The sequence below is a fragment of the Oncorhynchus keta genome, chromosome 23 (assembly GCF_023373465.1).
Source record: "Oncorhynchus keta strain PuntledgeMale-10-30-2019 chromosome 23, Oket_V2, whole genome shotgun sequence".
Classification (NCBI taxonomy): Eukaryota; Metazoa; Chordata; class Actinopteri; order Salmoniformes; family Salmonidae; genus Oncorhynchus; species Oncorhynchus keta.
The window spans coordinates 40402631-40420471 of NC_068443.1; the positions used below are offsets into that span (position 1 = coordinate 40402631).

At 42.4% G+C, this 17841-nt stretch overlaps 2 protein-coding genes across 2 annotated transcripts in view; one reads left to right on the top strand and one right to left on the bottom strand.

The window, feature by feature from the left end:
* Positions 1 to 17841, bottom strand: part of LOC127911058 (uncharacterized) — a 441684-nt gene that overhangs the window by 395916 nt on the left and 27927 nt on the right. The window lies entirely within an intron of this gene.
* LOC118401634 (SH3-containing GRB2-like protein 3-interacting protein 1) overlaps positions 14447 to 17841 on the top strand; it is a 38194-nt gene continuing 34799 nt past the window's right edge. The window contains exon 1 of the mRNA XM_052477364.1: positions 14447 to 16845. Within this exon, the coding sequence (XP_052333324.1) occupies positions 16836 to 16845 (10 nt within the window). The 5' untranslated portion in view covers positions 14447 to 16835. The remainder of the gene's footprint in view (positions 16846 to 17841) is intronic.

Below are 17841 nucleotides of genomic sequence, written 5' to 3' on the forward strand. Positions count from 1 at the left end.
TGACGAACAGTTCTTGTGCAACACTCTTAGTGAGTGTTGGAACTGAGGACAAATTATTTTTACGATACTCTTTGAAGAGGTAGGGTTTCAGGTGCTTTAGAAAGATGGTCAGGGACTCTGCAGACCTAGTTTCAGGGGGAAGCTGGTTCCAACATTGGTGTGCCAGGACAGAGAAAAGCTTGGACTGGGCTGAGCAGGAGATGCCCTCTCGTAGGGATGGGAGGGCCAAGAGACCAGAGGATGCATAACGGAGAGGTTGGGTTTAGGTGTAGGGTTTGAGCATAGCCTGAAGGTAGGGTGTTGCAGTTCCTCTTGCAGCTGTGTAGGCAAGCACCATGGTTTTGGAGTGGATGCGAGCTTAGCCAGTGGAGTGTGCGGAGGAGTGGGGTGACATGCGAGAACACCAGGCAGGCTGCAGTGTTCTGGATAAGTTGCAGGGGTTTGATGGCACAAGCGGGGAGCCCAACCAATAGAGAGTTACAGTAGTCCAGATGGGAGATGACAAGTGCCTGGATTAGGAGTTGCGCCTCTTCCTGTGTAAGGGAGGGTCATACGCTTTGGATGTTGTAGAGCATGAACCTGCAGGAGCGAGTCACTGCTTTGATGTTCGCAGAGAACGACAGGGTGTTGTCCAGGGTCAGGTCAAGGTTCTTTTCACTCTGGGGGGGCAACACTGTGGAGTTGTCAACCGTGATGGAGAGGCCTTTGAGCGGGCAGGTCTTCCCCGGGAGGAAGAGCAGCTCAGTCTTGCTGATGTTGAGCTTGAGGTGGTGGGCAGACATCGATGTTGAGGTATCTGCCAGGGACGCAGAGATGCGTGTCGCCGTGTGGGTGTCAGAAGGGGGTAAGGAGAAAAGCAGTTCAGTGTCATCAGCATAGCAATGATAGGAGATACCATGTATGACCTATGACCTAGCCGAGTGACTTGGTGTGTAAAGAGAAGAGGAGAGGGCCTAGGACCGAGCCCTGCGGAACACCAGTAGTGAGAGTATGTGGTGCAGACACAGATCCTCTCCACATCATCTGGTAGGAGCAGCCAAAGAGTATGCAGAGCCTGAGACACCCAGCCCTGAGAGGGTGGAGAGGAGCATCTGATGGTTCACGGTGTTGAAGGCAGCGTATAGATCTAGGAGGATGAGAACAGAGGAGAGAGAGTCAGCTTTGGCAGTACGGAGAGCCTCCTTTACACAGAGCAGTCTCGGTTGAGTGACCCGTCTTGAAGCCTGACTGGTTAGGGTCAAGAAAACCGTTCTGAGAGAGACAACAAGAGAGTTGGTCAGAGAAAGCACGTTCAAGTGTTCTGGAAAGGAAATAAAGACGCTTGGGCTCTCTCCTTGGATGCATTCACTGCAGGGGAACTACTACATCACGTGACAGGGGTTTTCTTCTGAGAATGATGCATTCATGGAGACCGACATTTCTACATTTCTGCACAAAAAGGGCATCTGTTGAAGCCAACATACACACATACTCACTAACGCATACTCACACACGCATACTCGCACACACACCTTCATCCTTTCATCCTCCCTCCCACATACACATTCTCTTGGGCGGCATCCCAAATGGAACCCTATTCCCTTTTTAGTTCACTACTTTTGAACAGAGCCCTGGTTAAAAGTAGTGCACTATGTTGGGAAATGGGAAGTATCACACGATGTTCATCTGTGTTGCACTGTTTGTCTGACCTCTGACCCATCCCCTGCTATTGTTTAGCAGACAGATGCCACACCGCCTTCCTCTCCCATAATCCCCATGATCCCAATCTCGCCCATCCCAGCTGAGACCACTTCCGTGTTCGACACGCTACAGATGATTTTGTGAGAAGACCGATTTTCAGGATGTCTCATGGTCTGACAAACACCGCTCTAGCTCCGTCACCTTTCACTGCAGATGTGGAAGTGCGACACAGGTGGATTGAGACACATATCTCTAGCTTAAATTTACAGATTTGTATGTTTAAAAAATATATATATTTTCCAAATTCCACGGGGGCAAAGGCATCAATCTTTGGGGGTCAATCGTAAATAATTTCCAGACCCTAAATGATATACAAGATCAGAGTATTTTTAAATCTACCAATTGGTGCTGAGAAAGAGACAAATACTGCAAACCCTATTGAATGAAGACTCCACGAGGTCAGAATACAGCATATCTGTAGATACACCTCCGCCACACCTTGATTCCTTTGATCTCTACCCAAAACGAATAGCGGGTGAATAGCCTGCTATTCTCATGCTTAATTAAGTTCAAGGTCAGAATACACATGGAGAGAAAGGTGCGTAAAAAGGGAATTACGTTCCATTTACGCACTCTAACTCAGGTTGGAATCGGCCCCTACATGTCACCAGTGGGCAGCAGAGACCGTCCTAGAGACATTAACGACACTCAGGTGTGTCCTGTTTACTCATTATGATTTCCCTGTTAAAAGAGGTGTGTTTTCGGTTGTCCTTTGCAGAAGCTTGAGTTGTGTGCCGTGCGTGGTTGTTGCCTGAGTGAGATGTTGAGACTTAGTGCTTGTTGTTTCTCCAGTGTTACTGTGATATTTCTGTTACTGTTCTCAGTTACGTATTATGTTTATCCTTAACCACTGATTCCTGGTCTCTTCTCTGCAGCTGGGTCCAACCTCAACATGTCACTCTACAAAATGCTATATCCACCAAATTTTCATCAAAAATTAATGCTCATTGGTACCTTTGTGTAAAATATTACTGTCCACGGATTTAAAATTCAAACATGTTACAATTGGTTTTGTTCCAAAACGCTATATATCCATTGTTTACCTGGAATGGAGTGTTCCTATCCTGTATATTTGACATAGAAGTTCAAGACATCATGAATCTAGCCTTAAGGTATGGTGTTTGGTTCAATTAGCTCTGTCTCATGTCAGAATTAGATGTTTATCCTTGTTTCTCAAATGTCAAATTTTGAAGTGCTTTAAGGTTCAATTTAGGCAATAACTCTGAATGGTTAAGGTACGGGTTACAGTTTGGAATGGGTTTAAAACAATAACTTTCAATCGCTGGATTCAAACTTGCAACCCTTGGAATCAGAGGATTACACACAGTTCTGTATCATTTGTACACTTCTTCACAATTTAAAAAAAATATTTTTCACATTTGACAAACTTTGCGGTGCTACTTTTTTCACTGGGAGTTTAATTGTTTGTGTCTCTGAAATCCAATGATAGGTTTCAAACAAATATGTCTGCCATTGAACAACCCCATGCCATCTCTTTCGTGAGTTCCTTTAAGAAAAATTGCTAATTTACCAACAGTTCTGAAAATTTACTGTAAAGTGTTTCGGAAATAAACTTAATATTATAATATATGGTGAAATACTGCCCAAAACCTTTGCAGCTATCCAGACTGGTACATTTTAATGACACTATAGAGTTGGGGTTTTAACTAGCAGATGAATGGTTGTCCTTGTTTTGTATGCGTCACTGAGCCATAGGCCGACAGAGAGCTGCACTGTGAATTGACAGTGGAGTGTGTGTGTGTGTGTGTGTGTGTGTGTGTGTGTGTGTGTGTGTGTGTGTGTGTGTGTGTGTGTGTGTGTGTGTGTGTGTGTGTGTGTATATGTGTGTGTGTGTGTATGCCCGTGTGTATACGAGGGCTTGAAAACATGTACATTTTAGCATGGCTAGCCTGTGTTTATGTAGAGGCGCCTTCACTAGGTTAACAGTAAACTTTCCCACGGTCCAACCAGAGTTGCAACTTTATACTAAACTTCTGATGCCATCTACATGATTTGGATCTACAACGTACCTGTCTTCATGAGATGCAGAAAAACCTGTATGATGAGATATTGTCTTATACATGAAAAAAATTGTTTGTTTTCACACTAAATTATGGAGTTACTGCATTGTTTTTCGGTCACACACATTCACATAAGAACATGGTTATAAATTGCTGTAAGCACTGGAGCTAACGCTTTCGTCAAACATACATGTATAATGCTTTGTAACTTGTTATAAGCATGTATGCGCCTTTATGCCTTATGCCGCTATGTATCAGAATGTTAGCTGGGGTTTGATCCTTATTGTGTCGTGGATTCCAGTAAGTTAAAGATGTCAAAATGTGAGGCCACACTTCAATACTGTGTTAGGTTCTAAATGAACCTTGTCAAGTTTAACCAATTTATTCCCCAATTGGGTCATACATCTGCACAAGACAAAAGACATTCACACGAGCACTGATATTGAACCCTTTCTCCCATGCTGAGTCTCCTCCTACACATCTGAGCAGCCAATGCACCTCTGTTGTTAGACAGAACCTTAGTGATATTTGTTCTTCCTCACTTCATCTGACCTGATTTCTGCTCACTCCTCCCCAACTCACGGCTGTCATGTTGACTAGCACCAGACTCTTGTCTTTTTTGACCTCCCATAGGATCCTTGATGGCTAACAACAACATATCCGGACAGAATGTAAATTTTACACAGTCCCCTCCCTCCCTCAGTGACATGAATAAGTATATTTCATATTTTCAGAACCCAACAACTGTAACCTGGTTTCCTCTGAGTCCACTGAGCTGTCCTGTCCTCCCGGAATGATTAGGCCCCATACTTTCTGGTGTGTGTGTATTTGCGAGTGCGTCCGTACATTTGTGTGTGTGTGTGTGTGTGTGTGTGTGTGTGTGTGTGTGTGTGTGTGTGTGTGTGTGTGTGTGTGTGTGTGTGTGTGTGTGTGTGTGTGTGTGTGTGTGTGTGTGTGTGTGTGTGTGTGTGTGTACGTCAGGAATGACAAGGCCCTGCAGCCCTGGTACTTCCTCCTCCGCCAGGTCCGCCCAGACCTGAGCGCTACTGTGGCCCCTAATAGGGGCCCCTATGTAGGCAGCACAGGCTCTGTGGGCCCTGGCTGTATGTTTCTCCCTGGACCTGATGAGGGATGCAGATTAGATGGCTTGTTGTGACTGGTCCACTCTTAAGACAAACAGATAACTGTGTGAGTAATAGTGTGTGCGTTTGTGTGTGTGTATTACAAATATTGTATCTATAAATGGATTTTTGTGTGTGTCTGTGTGTGTGCGTACGTGTCTGTGTGTGTTCATGCACATGTTGTGTCTCAGTTGCTGGGTGTGAGCGGGCAGACTAGCATGCCTGGCAGGCCTACGTGCCGCTCTGAACGCCACTGGGGATGCCATGCCCTGTCTGTCCACTCTGCCACACCAGTCTCATTAGGTGGCTGGCAGCTGGCTCTTCCGTTCTCTCTTGCTTGCTCTCGCTATCTCTCTCTCGCTTCTGCTATTTCTCTCAGTCAGTATTTTTGGAGGGTTTTCCCACTGCCCTTTTGTCGTCTATGATGCAGGGTGACCAAGTCCATGTCTGTCAGCTTCTCGGAAGTCTGGATCACTTGCCCCTGTTCCCTCCTGTGAAAGATTAGGGCTAATTCATAGAAATGTATTGAAATAGATTAGCTAAAAATATGTTCATTACAATTTTTGGGAAGTTCTGAATGTTATTTTAATAATGGTCTTTGTTAAAGAAAGATTCTATTGCAACCTCTTTGCAATAAGGAATTGAGACCAAAAGCTCAAGATAAGTTTCAAGTGTTTAATACCAAGGATACAGCCAGCTGATGGCATACATTTAGAAAGTTCCCAAAACATCTTGTACTCTTCCCTCCTTTTGGTCACCACCCTCTTGTACTTGGCACCTGCCCAGCTATACATTTTATGACCCCCAATTAGTTTGCCTCCTTTCCCCTGTGGAATGTCCATGCTCCTCTCTTCGTTTAGCCAGATGTCAGAATCACACACCGTCCATCTTCTGTTCTGGGCCTGACCCTGCTCTCTGATCCAAGGCCATTTCCTCTCATCGGATTCAGTCCAACAACCTTTCTAAATTAGCATACACACAGTTTCGTGGCCTAATCTCCATTCATACTCACAGTAATCATTCACTAAACAGGATACAAACAAACTACAGCTTAACTTGAAACGTTACATTTTAATAGAATCGATCAGTCTCAAGACACCCAACACATATTTGCACTGAATGAGAATCCAATAAAGTAGACATGCATGGGGAAATATTGAGTTTATTTTGACCAAAGTGGAACATATTTTATCATGTGTAATGTATAATGTTACCACCCACTAAGTTGTTTGATAATTCAACTTTGATACAACGTTTCAATGCATATAATGCACATTATCTTGATATTGAGGAAATACTCCGATATCTGGCGCCATCTTGTGGTCAATGGAGGAAAACGTACTTATTGGCGCCCATAATGTTAGACATTCCACGTTACGAAGCTAGGCGAATGCGTTTTCAACCAGGTAAGGTCAAATAAGCTGTGTTGAAAAGTCAAAGAACAGACGAGAAATGAATCCTCTTAAAAGTGATAGGACAAAATGAACTGTCCATGTTTGCGAAAGTGGACACGTGGCCGCCTCTCTACACAGCGTTGTGTAGTCACGTGGATCGGGCGTCAGCCAGGCAACACATGGCCCAACCTAGGAAGAACCCAGTTAACAAATGATGTTGCCTGCCAAGATCTCCCATTGAAATCATGAGTGATTCTCTCCAGCACAACATGTTAAGGCTGCTATTTCCAATGCCCACCACACACATACACAAAATACATGAATAGAGTAGATAACAACAAAAACTCCTCAATACCTTTTATTTTGAAGCTAATATGATGATAAAACCATCCTGGTCTCATAGACTAGACATAACATAGTTAAAGTCATAGTAAGTAAAAAACGATGATTTCAAAGAACATAATAGCATTTTCATTAGTTTATGTTACTCTAGGCTACAAGTAAAAACAAAAAACACTAGTTCAAGTCCATCACGAAGAAGTCTAAAGAAATGTTGTGGAAATAAGAGAATGTATTTGAAAAGAAAACAGAATAGCATATTTTACGTTTATTTTGTTTACTAGTCTTTGCTTAGTAGCCAGAAAAACGCTGCCTCGTGAGTGGTCATGTGCTGAAACCATGGACAGTGCGGATATTCTTGGGGAAAGTTACACTTGGAAATAGAGTTGCGCCTCTTGAATTTTTTTGAGCCATTTGACTACGGTAAGTATCATAGAAATGGAAGAATATGCTCTTTCCTATACTATTATATTAAGCTCTGTAATGTATACTACAAATGAATTATTATGTGATCTTGCGAAACATTGATTCAGCTCTGATCTACCTTTACTAAATGAGCTCCATTGTGAGAAGTGATAATCTCTTCTATTTGTAATAATAATACGTGATAATCTATTCTATTTGTAATAATACTAAGTGATTATCTCTTCTATTTGTAATAATAATAATACGTGATAATCTATTCTATTTGTAATAATACTAAGTGATTATCTCTTCTATTTGTAATAATAATAATACGTGATAATCTATTCTATTTGTAATAATACTAAGTGATTATCTCTTCTATTTGTAATAATAATAATACGTGATAAGTAGGACTATTAGGCTTAGGCAACCGATCTTGACGATAAGGGTTATTTTAATTGATTTAACTGACATTCGAATCATGTGGCTTAAAAGACAACGCTGTAACCAAGTGGCCACATTATTTATATGGCCATTTGAGGAAAACGGCCATTTTATTTATCCTCTCTTCTAGCTCGAAATTAAAACACATATACAAGCTCAGATCTCAATATTGTTTTATGCTAACAATGCCCCGAAATTATGACCCGATCTTGGAAACGTGTCCTTTCATTACTCAGCCCACTGGTCTTGGAATGCCCTCCAAGTCAACCAAAAACTCCAGGAGCTGGTGTCCCTGGAGGAGTTCAAAGGACATGAACAGCTTCTGGCAGCTTCATTAAATAGTACCCGCAAAACACCGGTCTCAACGTCAACAGTGTAGAGGCGACTCCGGGATGCTGGCCTTCTAGGCAGAGTTCCTCTGTCCAGTGTCTGTGTTCTTTTGCCCATTTTAATCTTTTCTTTTTATTGGCCAGTCTATGGCTTTTTCTTTGCAACTCTGCCTAGAAGGTCAGCATCCCGGAGTCGCCTCTTCACCACTCCTCTTTCTATTATGGTTAGAGCCAGTTGTCGCTGTTGTGTGAAGGGACTAGTACACAGCGTTGTATCTTTGCAATTTCTCACATGGAACAGCCTTAATTTCTCAGAACAAGAATAGACTGACAAGTTTCAGAAGAAAGTTCTTTGTTTCTGACCATTTTGAGCCTGTAATCGAACCCACAAATGCTGATGCTCCAGATACGCTGATGCTCCAGATACTCAACTAGTAAAAAGAAGGGTAGTTTTATTGCTTCTTTAATCAGGACAAAAGTTTTCATTAGCCTTTTAAACTGATAAACTTGGATTAGCTAACACAACGTGCCATTGGAACACAGGAGTGATGGTTGCTGATAATGGGCCTCTGTACGTCTATGTAGATATTCCATTAAAAAAATCTGCTGTTTCCAGCTACAATAGTCATTTACAACATTAACAATGTCTACACTGTATTTCTGATCAATTTGATATTTAATGGACAAAAAATGTTTCTTAGTGACCCCACACTTTTGAATGGTAGTGTACATCTGGTGTAATTAGAAGCAATTTTTGGTACCATGATTGTCTTTTTAAAATTGTATTTATACGAAGATTGACTTTGAAGATTTTTCATTCACTAATGTGAGATCCTGTTTTATGTTAACAATGCCTGTGTCACGCCCTGGCCTTAGTATTTTGTGTTTTCTTTATTATTGTGGTTAGGCCAGGGTGTGACATGGGTGATTATGTGTTGTCTTGTCTATGGGTTTTGTAGATTGATGGGGTTGTGTTCAGTGTAGTATTCTAGGTAAGTCTATGGTTGCCTAGAGTGGTTCTCAATCAGAGGCAGGTGTTTATCGTTGTCTCTGATTGAGAACCATATTTAGGCAGCCATATTCTTTGGGTATTTTGTGGGTGATTGTCTCCTGTCTCTGTGTTTTGCACCAGTTAGGACTGTTTCGTTTTTTTTTGTTTTGTATATTGTTCACGTTATCCTCTTTATTAAAGATGTTCAACCATAACCACGCTGCATTTTGGTACTCCTCTCCTTCCCAGGAAGAAAACTGTAACAGCCTGCAGTACCACAGTTGGCCTTGAACATCCGTGTCTTCAATGTGTGGGGGCAGTCGTTATGGGATAAGATTAAATGGATAGGGGGACCTGATCCTAGATTCTGTCTGATTCTGTCTATTACATTTTTGTACTGTTTTTCAGTGTATCCACTGAAAATCCATTTTAGTGTACATTCTGTATGTAACATCTTAATTTGAAGGAGAAATTAAACACTTGTAGTGTATTTGAGGTTTTAAAAGGCTCATGAAGTTTGTCATTTAAATTATGACTAGATTTCCCTTACACATTTTTTTTAGCAACCCCATCAAAAAGATCAAAGTTATAATCCACATAATTCACATTTCATATTGTACAGGATTATGTATGGGATCATCAATGAAGGGCTATGCGTTATATGGTAAATAATGAACGAAGTGGAAACTCAGTCTTCCACGGAGTTGCTTAATTTGCATAATTTTCCTGAGAATGCATAGAGCCACGAGTTGATTATCTCTTTCATAACATGGCTACAATTGAATACATTTGCCAGTAGAAATATGTTCAACATCCACTGAAGTAGCTAACAAGTTTACTAGATAGCTGCAGTAGTTGCCGTGGTAACCAAACCATCAGTTCTAGCTTGCTATTATGAACATCGAATTAAACAATAGCAATACTGTTTTCTATTCCACTTTTGCTTTTAAAAGCAGCTCAAACAAAACATGTAAAAATGAACTATAGTCATTTAATTCTACTGTGCATTATAGGGAAATAATGCAGCCTATAATGCCCTTGAAGCCAATCAGGAAGGAGTATTCAACAATGCCATGGTATAATTAAGCAATAAGACCCAAGGGGGTGTGGTACAGTACATGGCCAATATACCATGGCTAAGGTCTGTTCTCATGCACAACACCCTTAGCTGTGGTATATTAGCCATATAGCACAAACCCCCGAGGTGCTTTTATTGCTTTTATAAACTGGTTGACAACGTAATTAGAGCAGTAAAAATAAATGTTTTGTCATATCTCTCTTCTCTGTATACATCAATGATGTCGTTCTTGCTGCTGGTGAGTCTCTGATCCACCTCTAAACAGACGACACCATTCTACTTCTGGCCCTTCTTTGGACAGTGTTAACAACCCTCCAGGCGAGCTTCAATGCCATTTACAACTCTCCTTCCGTGGCCTCCAATTGCTCTTAAATACAAGTAAAACTAAATGCATGCTCTTCAACCGATCGCTGCCTGCACCTGCCCGCCTGTCCAACATCACTACTCTGGATGGCTGTGACTTAGAATATGTGACAACCACAAATACCTAGGTGTCTGGTTAGACAGTAAACTCTCCTTCCAGACTCACATCAAAGATCTCCAATCCAAAGTTAAATCTAGAATTGGCTTCCTATTTCACAACAACCATCCTACCTATCCTCAACTTCGGCGATGTAATTTACAAAATAGCCTCCAATACCCTACTCAATAAACTGGATGAAGTCTATCACAGTGCCATCCGTTTTGTCACCAAAGCCCCATATACTGCCCACCACTGCGACCTGTACGCTCTCGTTGGCTGGCCCTCGCTTCATACTCGTCGCCAAAACCACTGGCTCCAGGTCATCTACAAGACCCTGCTAGGTAAAGTCTCCCCTTATCTCAGCTCGCTGGTCACCATAGCAACACCCACCCGAAGCATGCGCTCCAGCAGGTATATCTCTCTAGTCACCCCTAAAACCAATTCTTCCTTTGGCCAACTCTCCTTCCAGTTCTCTGCTACCAATGACTGGAACAAACTACAAAAATCTCTGAAACTGGAAACACATCTCCCTCACTAGCTTTAAGCACCAGCTGTCAGAGCAGCTCACAGATTACTGCACCTGTATATAGCCCATCTATAATTTAGCCCAAACAACTACCTCTTACCCTACTGTATTTATTTATTTTGCTCCTTTGCACCCCATTATTTATATCTCTACTTTGCACATTCTTCCACTGCAAATCAACCTTTCCAGTGTTTTACTTGCTATATTGTACCTCCCTTATCTCACCTCACTTGCTCACATTGTATATAAACTTATTTTTTTACTGTATTATTGACTGTATGCTTGTTTTACTCCATGTGTAACTCTGTGCTGTTGTATGTGTCGAACTGCTTTGCTTTATCTTGGTATACCACAGCTTTCAGAGAAATCAACATTCGGGGCTTGAACCACCCAGTTTATAATTCTATTTATTTCACAGCATTGTTCCTGATTGGCTTGAAAGATATTCTAGAATGGACATTAAAACCAGATAACGGGACAGTTGTAAAAGATAATGGGACCTTTGGAAAAGATATCGGGACACCTTGCAATCATGACGCAACATGCGCCTACACATGCAGACCGTACTTTCTACAAAGTCACAGAAAGCTAAACCCACAACTACACAAACTGAAATGGCATACATTGTAGATGCAGGGCCACCGAGGAAAAAAACCTAGCTAGCTACCCAATATATTAAATTGAATGCTGCATTCATAACCGTGAGGGGGTGGGAATTTACCATTAGTGAAGTAAATATCAGTTGGATACATTCATGTGCTTTGAACTCGTTGAGAAACGCTGATTGGCTAATGGCCAACAAGCTGCGTAAACCATAAACTATAAGTACAGCTATCATGCTCATAAACAAATTAGTGTAAAAAAACAACATATTGCTTTTTTATTGATTATGTTTTGTTTTTGCTTTTAACTGCCGAACATGCTGTTATAAAGGTAATTTCCTTAGTAGGTGGCATCGGAGGTCAGCATGTGGGAGAAGTGGGAGCTCAGGATGATAGATGAGTGTTCCACTAGTAATTACCAGTTGGAGGGACGTTCAAGTAGAGTTTTCCCAGTCGTGTGTGGTAAATTCCCCATTCCCACTTAGTTACAAATGCAGCATTATGTTGCGGGCACGTGCTCGTCAGAACTAGGAAACTCATCACGTTCCATGTTCAACGAATTAGCCAGTCGAAAATTTCTGGGGAGTTGGAGAGCTATACTGGTCTTAAAATGTAGGTGGGACCTATGTGTTGTCTGGGGCTCATTAGCATATTCAGGCACATGGTCAAATATACTGAACAAAAATATAAACGTAACATACAACAATTTCAATGATTTTACTGAATTACAGTTCATATAAGGAAATCAGTCAATTGAAATGAATGGGTGGACCTGGGAGGGCATAGGCCCACCCACTGGGGAGCCAGGCCCAGCCAATCAGAATTAGTTTTTGCAGGTGAAGAAGCCGGAGGTGGAGGTCCTGGTTTGGCGTGGTTACACCTGGTCTGTGGTTTTGAGGCCAGTTGGATGTACTGCCAAATTATTTAAAATGATGTTAGAGGTGGCTTATTGTAAAGAAATTATCATTCAATTCTCTGGAAACAGCTTTGGTGGACATTCATGCAGTCAGCATGCCACCCTGCATACCACTCCTGGCTTGCTTCTGAAGCTAAGCAGGGTTGGTCCTGGTCAGTCCCTGGATGGGAGACCAGATGCTGCTGGAAGTGGTGTTGGAGGGCCAGTAGGAGGCACTCTTTCCTCTGGTCTAAAAAATATCCCAATGCTCCAGGTCAGTGATTGGGGGCACTGCCCTGTGTAGGGTGTGTGGCACTTATCGTAGGGGTGTTAACCCAGGTGTCCTGTCTAAATTCCCAATCGGCCCTCAAACCATCATGGTCACCTAATATTCCCCAGTTTACAATTGGCTCATTCTTCCTCTCCCCTGTAACTATTCCCCAGGTTGTTGCTGTAAATGAGAATGTGTTCTCAGTAAACTTACCTGGTAAAATAATGGATAAAAAAAATACAAATTGCACACTCCCTCCCTCAAACTTGAGACTTCTGTGTTGTGTGACAAAACTGCGCATTTTAGAGTGGCCTTTTATTGTCCCCAGCACAAGGTTCACCTGTGTAAGGTTCACACTGTTTAATCAACGTCTTGATATGCCACACCTGTCAGGTGAAGGGATTATCTTGGCAAAGGAGAAATGCTCACTAACAGGGAAGTAGACAAATTGTGCTGTTTGTGCTTATGGGGGGTGAAGTGGTAACAGTAGAAGATTTTACAGTAATTTACATCGGAATACAGAAGCATACTCTTATTTTATAGAAATAACACCTTTGGTATAGTTTTGGTATATATTTACTCTATTTTTACTGCAACTTTAGGAAAGTGCAGAAGTGTATTCTTGGCAATAAAACAGTAGCTTGTCACGCCCTGATCTGTTTCACCTGTCCTCGTTATTGTCGCCACCCCCTCTAGGTGTCGCTTGTCTTTCCCAGTGTATGTATCCATGTGTTTCCTGTCTCTCTGTGCCAGTTCGTCTTGTATGTCCAAGCCTACCAGTGTGTTTTCCTGCTTTGCCTTTTCTCCTTTTTCTAGTCCTCCCGGTTTTGACACTTGTCTGTTCTGGACTTTGTACCCGCCTGCCTGACTATTCTGCCTGCCTGACTATTCTGCCTGCCTGACTATTCTGCCTGCCTGCCACTCTGTACCTCCTGGACTCTGATCTGGTTATGACCTTTTGCCTGTCCACAACCATTCTCTTGCCTATTCCCTTTAGATTTATTAAACATCTGAAACTCCAACCACCTGCCTCCTGTGTCTGCATTTGGGTCTCGCCTAGTGTCATGATATAGCCAGCTGATCTTCAACAGACACAGGAGGCAGATGTCAACAGACCTGGTGGTGCAGCAGGAACTTCAGGTAGCTTGCAACTGTGGGAGAAAGATGTACATATAGGGAGGAACATAATACTGTAACACAAGAGAAAGATACACTTAGAGTGCATTTGCCATTCTGGTAAAATGCATTGGCTATTGTATAGGACAGGAGGCCAGACAGAGTAAGGCCATGAGAGCATAGGACAGCTGGACATACCAAGGTCAGAGGGACATACAAAGGAGGGGGTCAGCCAAATGACCAACTGATGGACTATAGACATAGGCCATATATTTTTAGGACATGAAGATGCTGAAGGAATGTCAGAAGAGACACGTAATAAGGACAGACATACCAAAGAACACACCAGGCTGAACGTAAGGGGGCCCATAGCATAAGATGGGCATGTATTATTTTTGGGACATGAAGACATCCCGCCACTATTATAACTTAACTGAAAGCGGATATGGGCGTTAGCGAGCTGAACAAGCAGGATGCACAGATCGGGATATAATGGTGGCAGATGGACTGAGGGAAGTAACTTCATTTGCGTGTGGGATGGACTCATATGTTGTATGTGTATAAATCAGAGCCAGTGCTCTGGAAAAGTGTGTGTTCCGCAGACCATCTAGGCTTCTGATATGTTTGTATTAACAGCCTATATTGAATTCACAAGTTCTTGTAAGTGTTACATTTTGTTAAGATTCTCCGCGACACAACCAAGAGGTGTTGAGTTCAAATCCCAAGTGCCTCCCCATGTTGTCACATTTATTTCACAAGAGATTATGTTGTCATGTAGTTTCATGTTAACACGTTGCTTCACATGTCACATTAACGTCACGTGTCCACATGTGAAATGTACAGTTGAAGTCGTAAGTTAACATACACCTTAGCCAAATACATTTATACTCAGTTTTTCACAATTCCTGACATTTAATCCTAGTAAAAATGATGTCTTAGGTCAGTTAGGATCACCACTTTATTTTAAGAATGTGAAATGTCAGAATAATAGAAGAGATTTCAGCTTTTCTTTCACCACATTCCCAGTAGGTCAGAAGTTAACAGTGTATTAAGAGTGTATTTGGTAGCATTGCCTTTAAATTGTTTAACTTGGGTCAAACGTTTCAGGTAGACTTCCACAGGCTTCCCACAATAAATTGGGTGAATTTTGGCCCATTCCTCCTGACAGAGCTGGTGTAACTGAGTCAGGTGTGTAGGCCTCCTTGCTCGCACACGTTTTCTCAGTACTGCCCATAAAGCACCATCGCTAGCCGTTTCACATCCATTACACAGACACTAAACAGAAAACATGACCCCACAAAACCCAAAAGGAAAATTACAACTTGTATGTGATCCCCAATCAGAGACAACGATAGACAGCTGCCTCTGATTGGGAACCACACATGGCCAAAAACAAAGAAATACAAAACAGACTTTCCCACCCGAGTCACACCCTGACCTAACATAGGGAATAAAAAGGATATCTAAGATCAGGGCGTGACACCTATGGTGTTTATACTTGTGTACTATTGTTTGTACAGATGAACGTGTTACCTTCAGGCATTTGGAAATTGCTCCAAAGGATGAACCAGACTTGTGGAGGTCTACAATTTTTTGACTTGGCTGATTTCTTTTGATTTCCCATGATGTCAAGCAGAGGCAGTGCGTTTGAAGCTAGGCCTTGAAATACATCCACAGGTACACCTCCAATTGACTCAAATGATATCAACTCGCCTATCAGATGCTTCTAAAGCCATGACATTTTCTGGAATTTTCCAAGCTGTTTAAAAGCAGTCAATATAGTGTATGTAGACTTCTGACCCAGTGGAATTGTGATATTGTGAAATAATCTGTAAACAATTGTTGGAAAAATGGCACGTCATGCACAAAGTAGATGTCCCAACTGACTTGCCAAAACTATAGTTTGTTAACAAGAAACATGTGGAGTGGTTGAAAAACGAGTTTTAATGACTCCAACCTAAGTGAGTGTATGTGTTATTTTCAATAAGGGAATGGTTATTTTATTCACAGAATGCCTCTGAGCTACACTGTCCCATGACAATTACCCCAATTCCAAATAAATACCCTTATCCCTTCCCACATACACATTTGAATCCTCCTTCTAACGTACCTAATTGACAAATCTCCCTCTTTATCTGACATGCTGAGGTATGTGTGATGTCCTCCGTACCCTTCCCCGTATGTGTGTGTTTGTGTGCTGATGGTTGTTGACAATGTGACTTTGGCATAAAGGATTGCCATCCTGTGACGCGGAAACAGAGCAACAAACATACTGATGTGAATAAGCATACAGTTAAATACCAAACATTTATACAGACACACAGTCGTGAAGAAATCAAGACATTGTCCTTGGTAGGATTTCACATCTGCACAAAAAACTGAATATACTAGGTGCGTGTAGAATTGTCTACATACTGTTGATAGGTATTTTAAGCATCCCTGTGTTATGTTGCTGTATTAGCAGGTACAATAAAAAAAAAACATGCAATGAGTGTGGAATTGTATGTATAGGCTACAATATATCTGCTAACAGTCCAAGCTAAAGAGCTAAGGCATCAGGGGACAGAAGGCATGTGACAAAGCAGATGACTGCCAGAGTGCCGGGATTGGCTCAGCGCAGGTGTGACATCAGCAAGCAGCATAATCACTCCCTCCATTGCTCTCTATCTCTCTCTCAGTCTGCCTCTCTCGCTCGCTTTGTGTTTTTCTCATTTGCCTTTCTAACTCAGCATCCACCTCTCGTTGATGGCGTGTGTCAGTGCTGTTGGGGCGACTGGGGCCTAACGCGCTGGGCCCTTCCCCCGATTCTCTACACCTTCCCTGGGCCTCTGTCTCTGCCTCTTCCGTCGGCCCGACAGCCTGCTTGGCTACCTCCCCCACCCCCCGTGTGCTGGTGTCGGGGCTCAAGGGGTGGAGGAGGAGGGAGCAACGACGTTCCGCTTCACTTGGGAGCCGTTCGGCAATTAGGAATGCCCTAGACCCGGCATCATTTAGCCACTTGGAATATCTCGGGTTCCTCCATCCGCCTGTCTGTCTCTCTATCCATCTGTTGGTCTCCCTCCATCCGTGGAGGGGGACAGAGGAATGAAAATCTGCAATCATGATGGAAGGTAATTATTTGTGCCCCCCGCTCCTCCTTTTTATCCTCCATCTCCTCCCTCTCTTCTCCTTCCTATTTATGCCCTTCTGCAAGGCAGTATTTTGGGTGCTATTGCTTGGTAATAAGCTCTAGTGGGTATCTAACTATCTTGAGCATCTCTTGTGTTTTGGTGCTTAGGCTACCGTATGTTTTCGTTCTATCTGTGGTGTGACGTGGCTCTGTCAGATGCCTATGCGTGTGTGTGGATTGATTTGTAAGGGAGGGATAGATGTTCACATCACAGCTGTGTGGCACAATGAGGCAGACGTCCGGCTCGGCAGGGGTGTGTGTGTGTGTGTGTGTGTGTGTGTGTGTGTGTGTGTGTGTGTGTGTGTGTGTGTGTGTTAGTGTGTGTGTGTGTGTGTGTGTGTGTGTGTGTGTGTGTGTGTGTGTGTGTGTGTGTGTGTCTGTGTGTGTGTGTGTGTGTGTGTGTGTGTGTGTGTGTGTGTGTGTGTGTGTGTGTGTGTGTGTGTGTGTGTGTGTGTGTGTGTGTGTGTGTGTGTGTGTGTGTGTGTGTGTGTGTGTTTCTCTCTCTCTCTCGTGATGGGTGTGTAATTAGTTAATAGTCTTGTCTCAAGGTTATACCTAGTGAGGTTGTGGCTCATACTATCGGTGCTAGAATTCAGCGATCTCCCGTGTATTCTATTCAAGTCTTTTGTGTTGGCTGAAATGATGCCAGCTCATTTCAGAATGTGTTTGAATCAGTGGCCCATTCACGGATCACCTATCATTAAAATGTAAATGTAAAATTAAGGGGACCTTATCAAAGCATTCTGTAATGGCGCAAATGAAATAGTGTTTTCATTGTGACATGAGTTGGTCTATTCTCTGGTTGTTATATTTCTTTAAACATTATGTCAACATGGTAGGCGTTGTTAACAAAACACATACCTGTACACATGGTCTAACATGAATTGATTGCATACGTTTTCTGTTGTCAAACAAATACTGTGTTATACTGTATGTT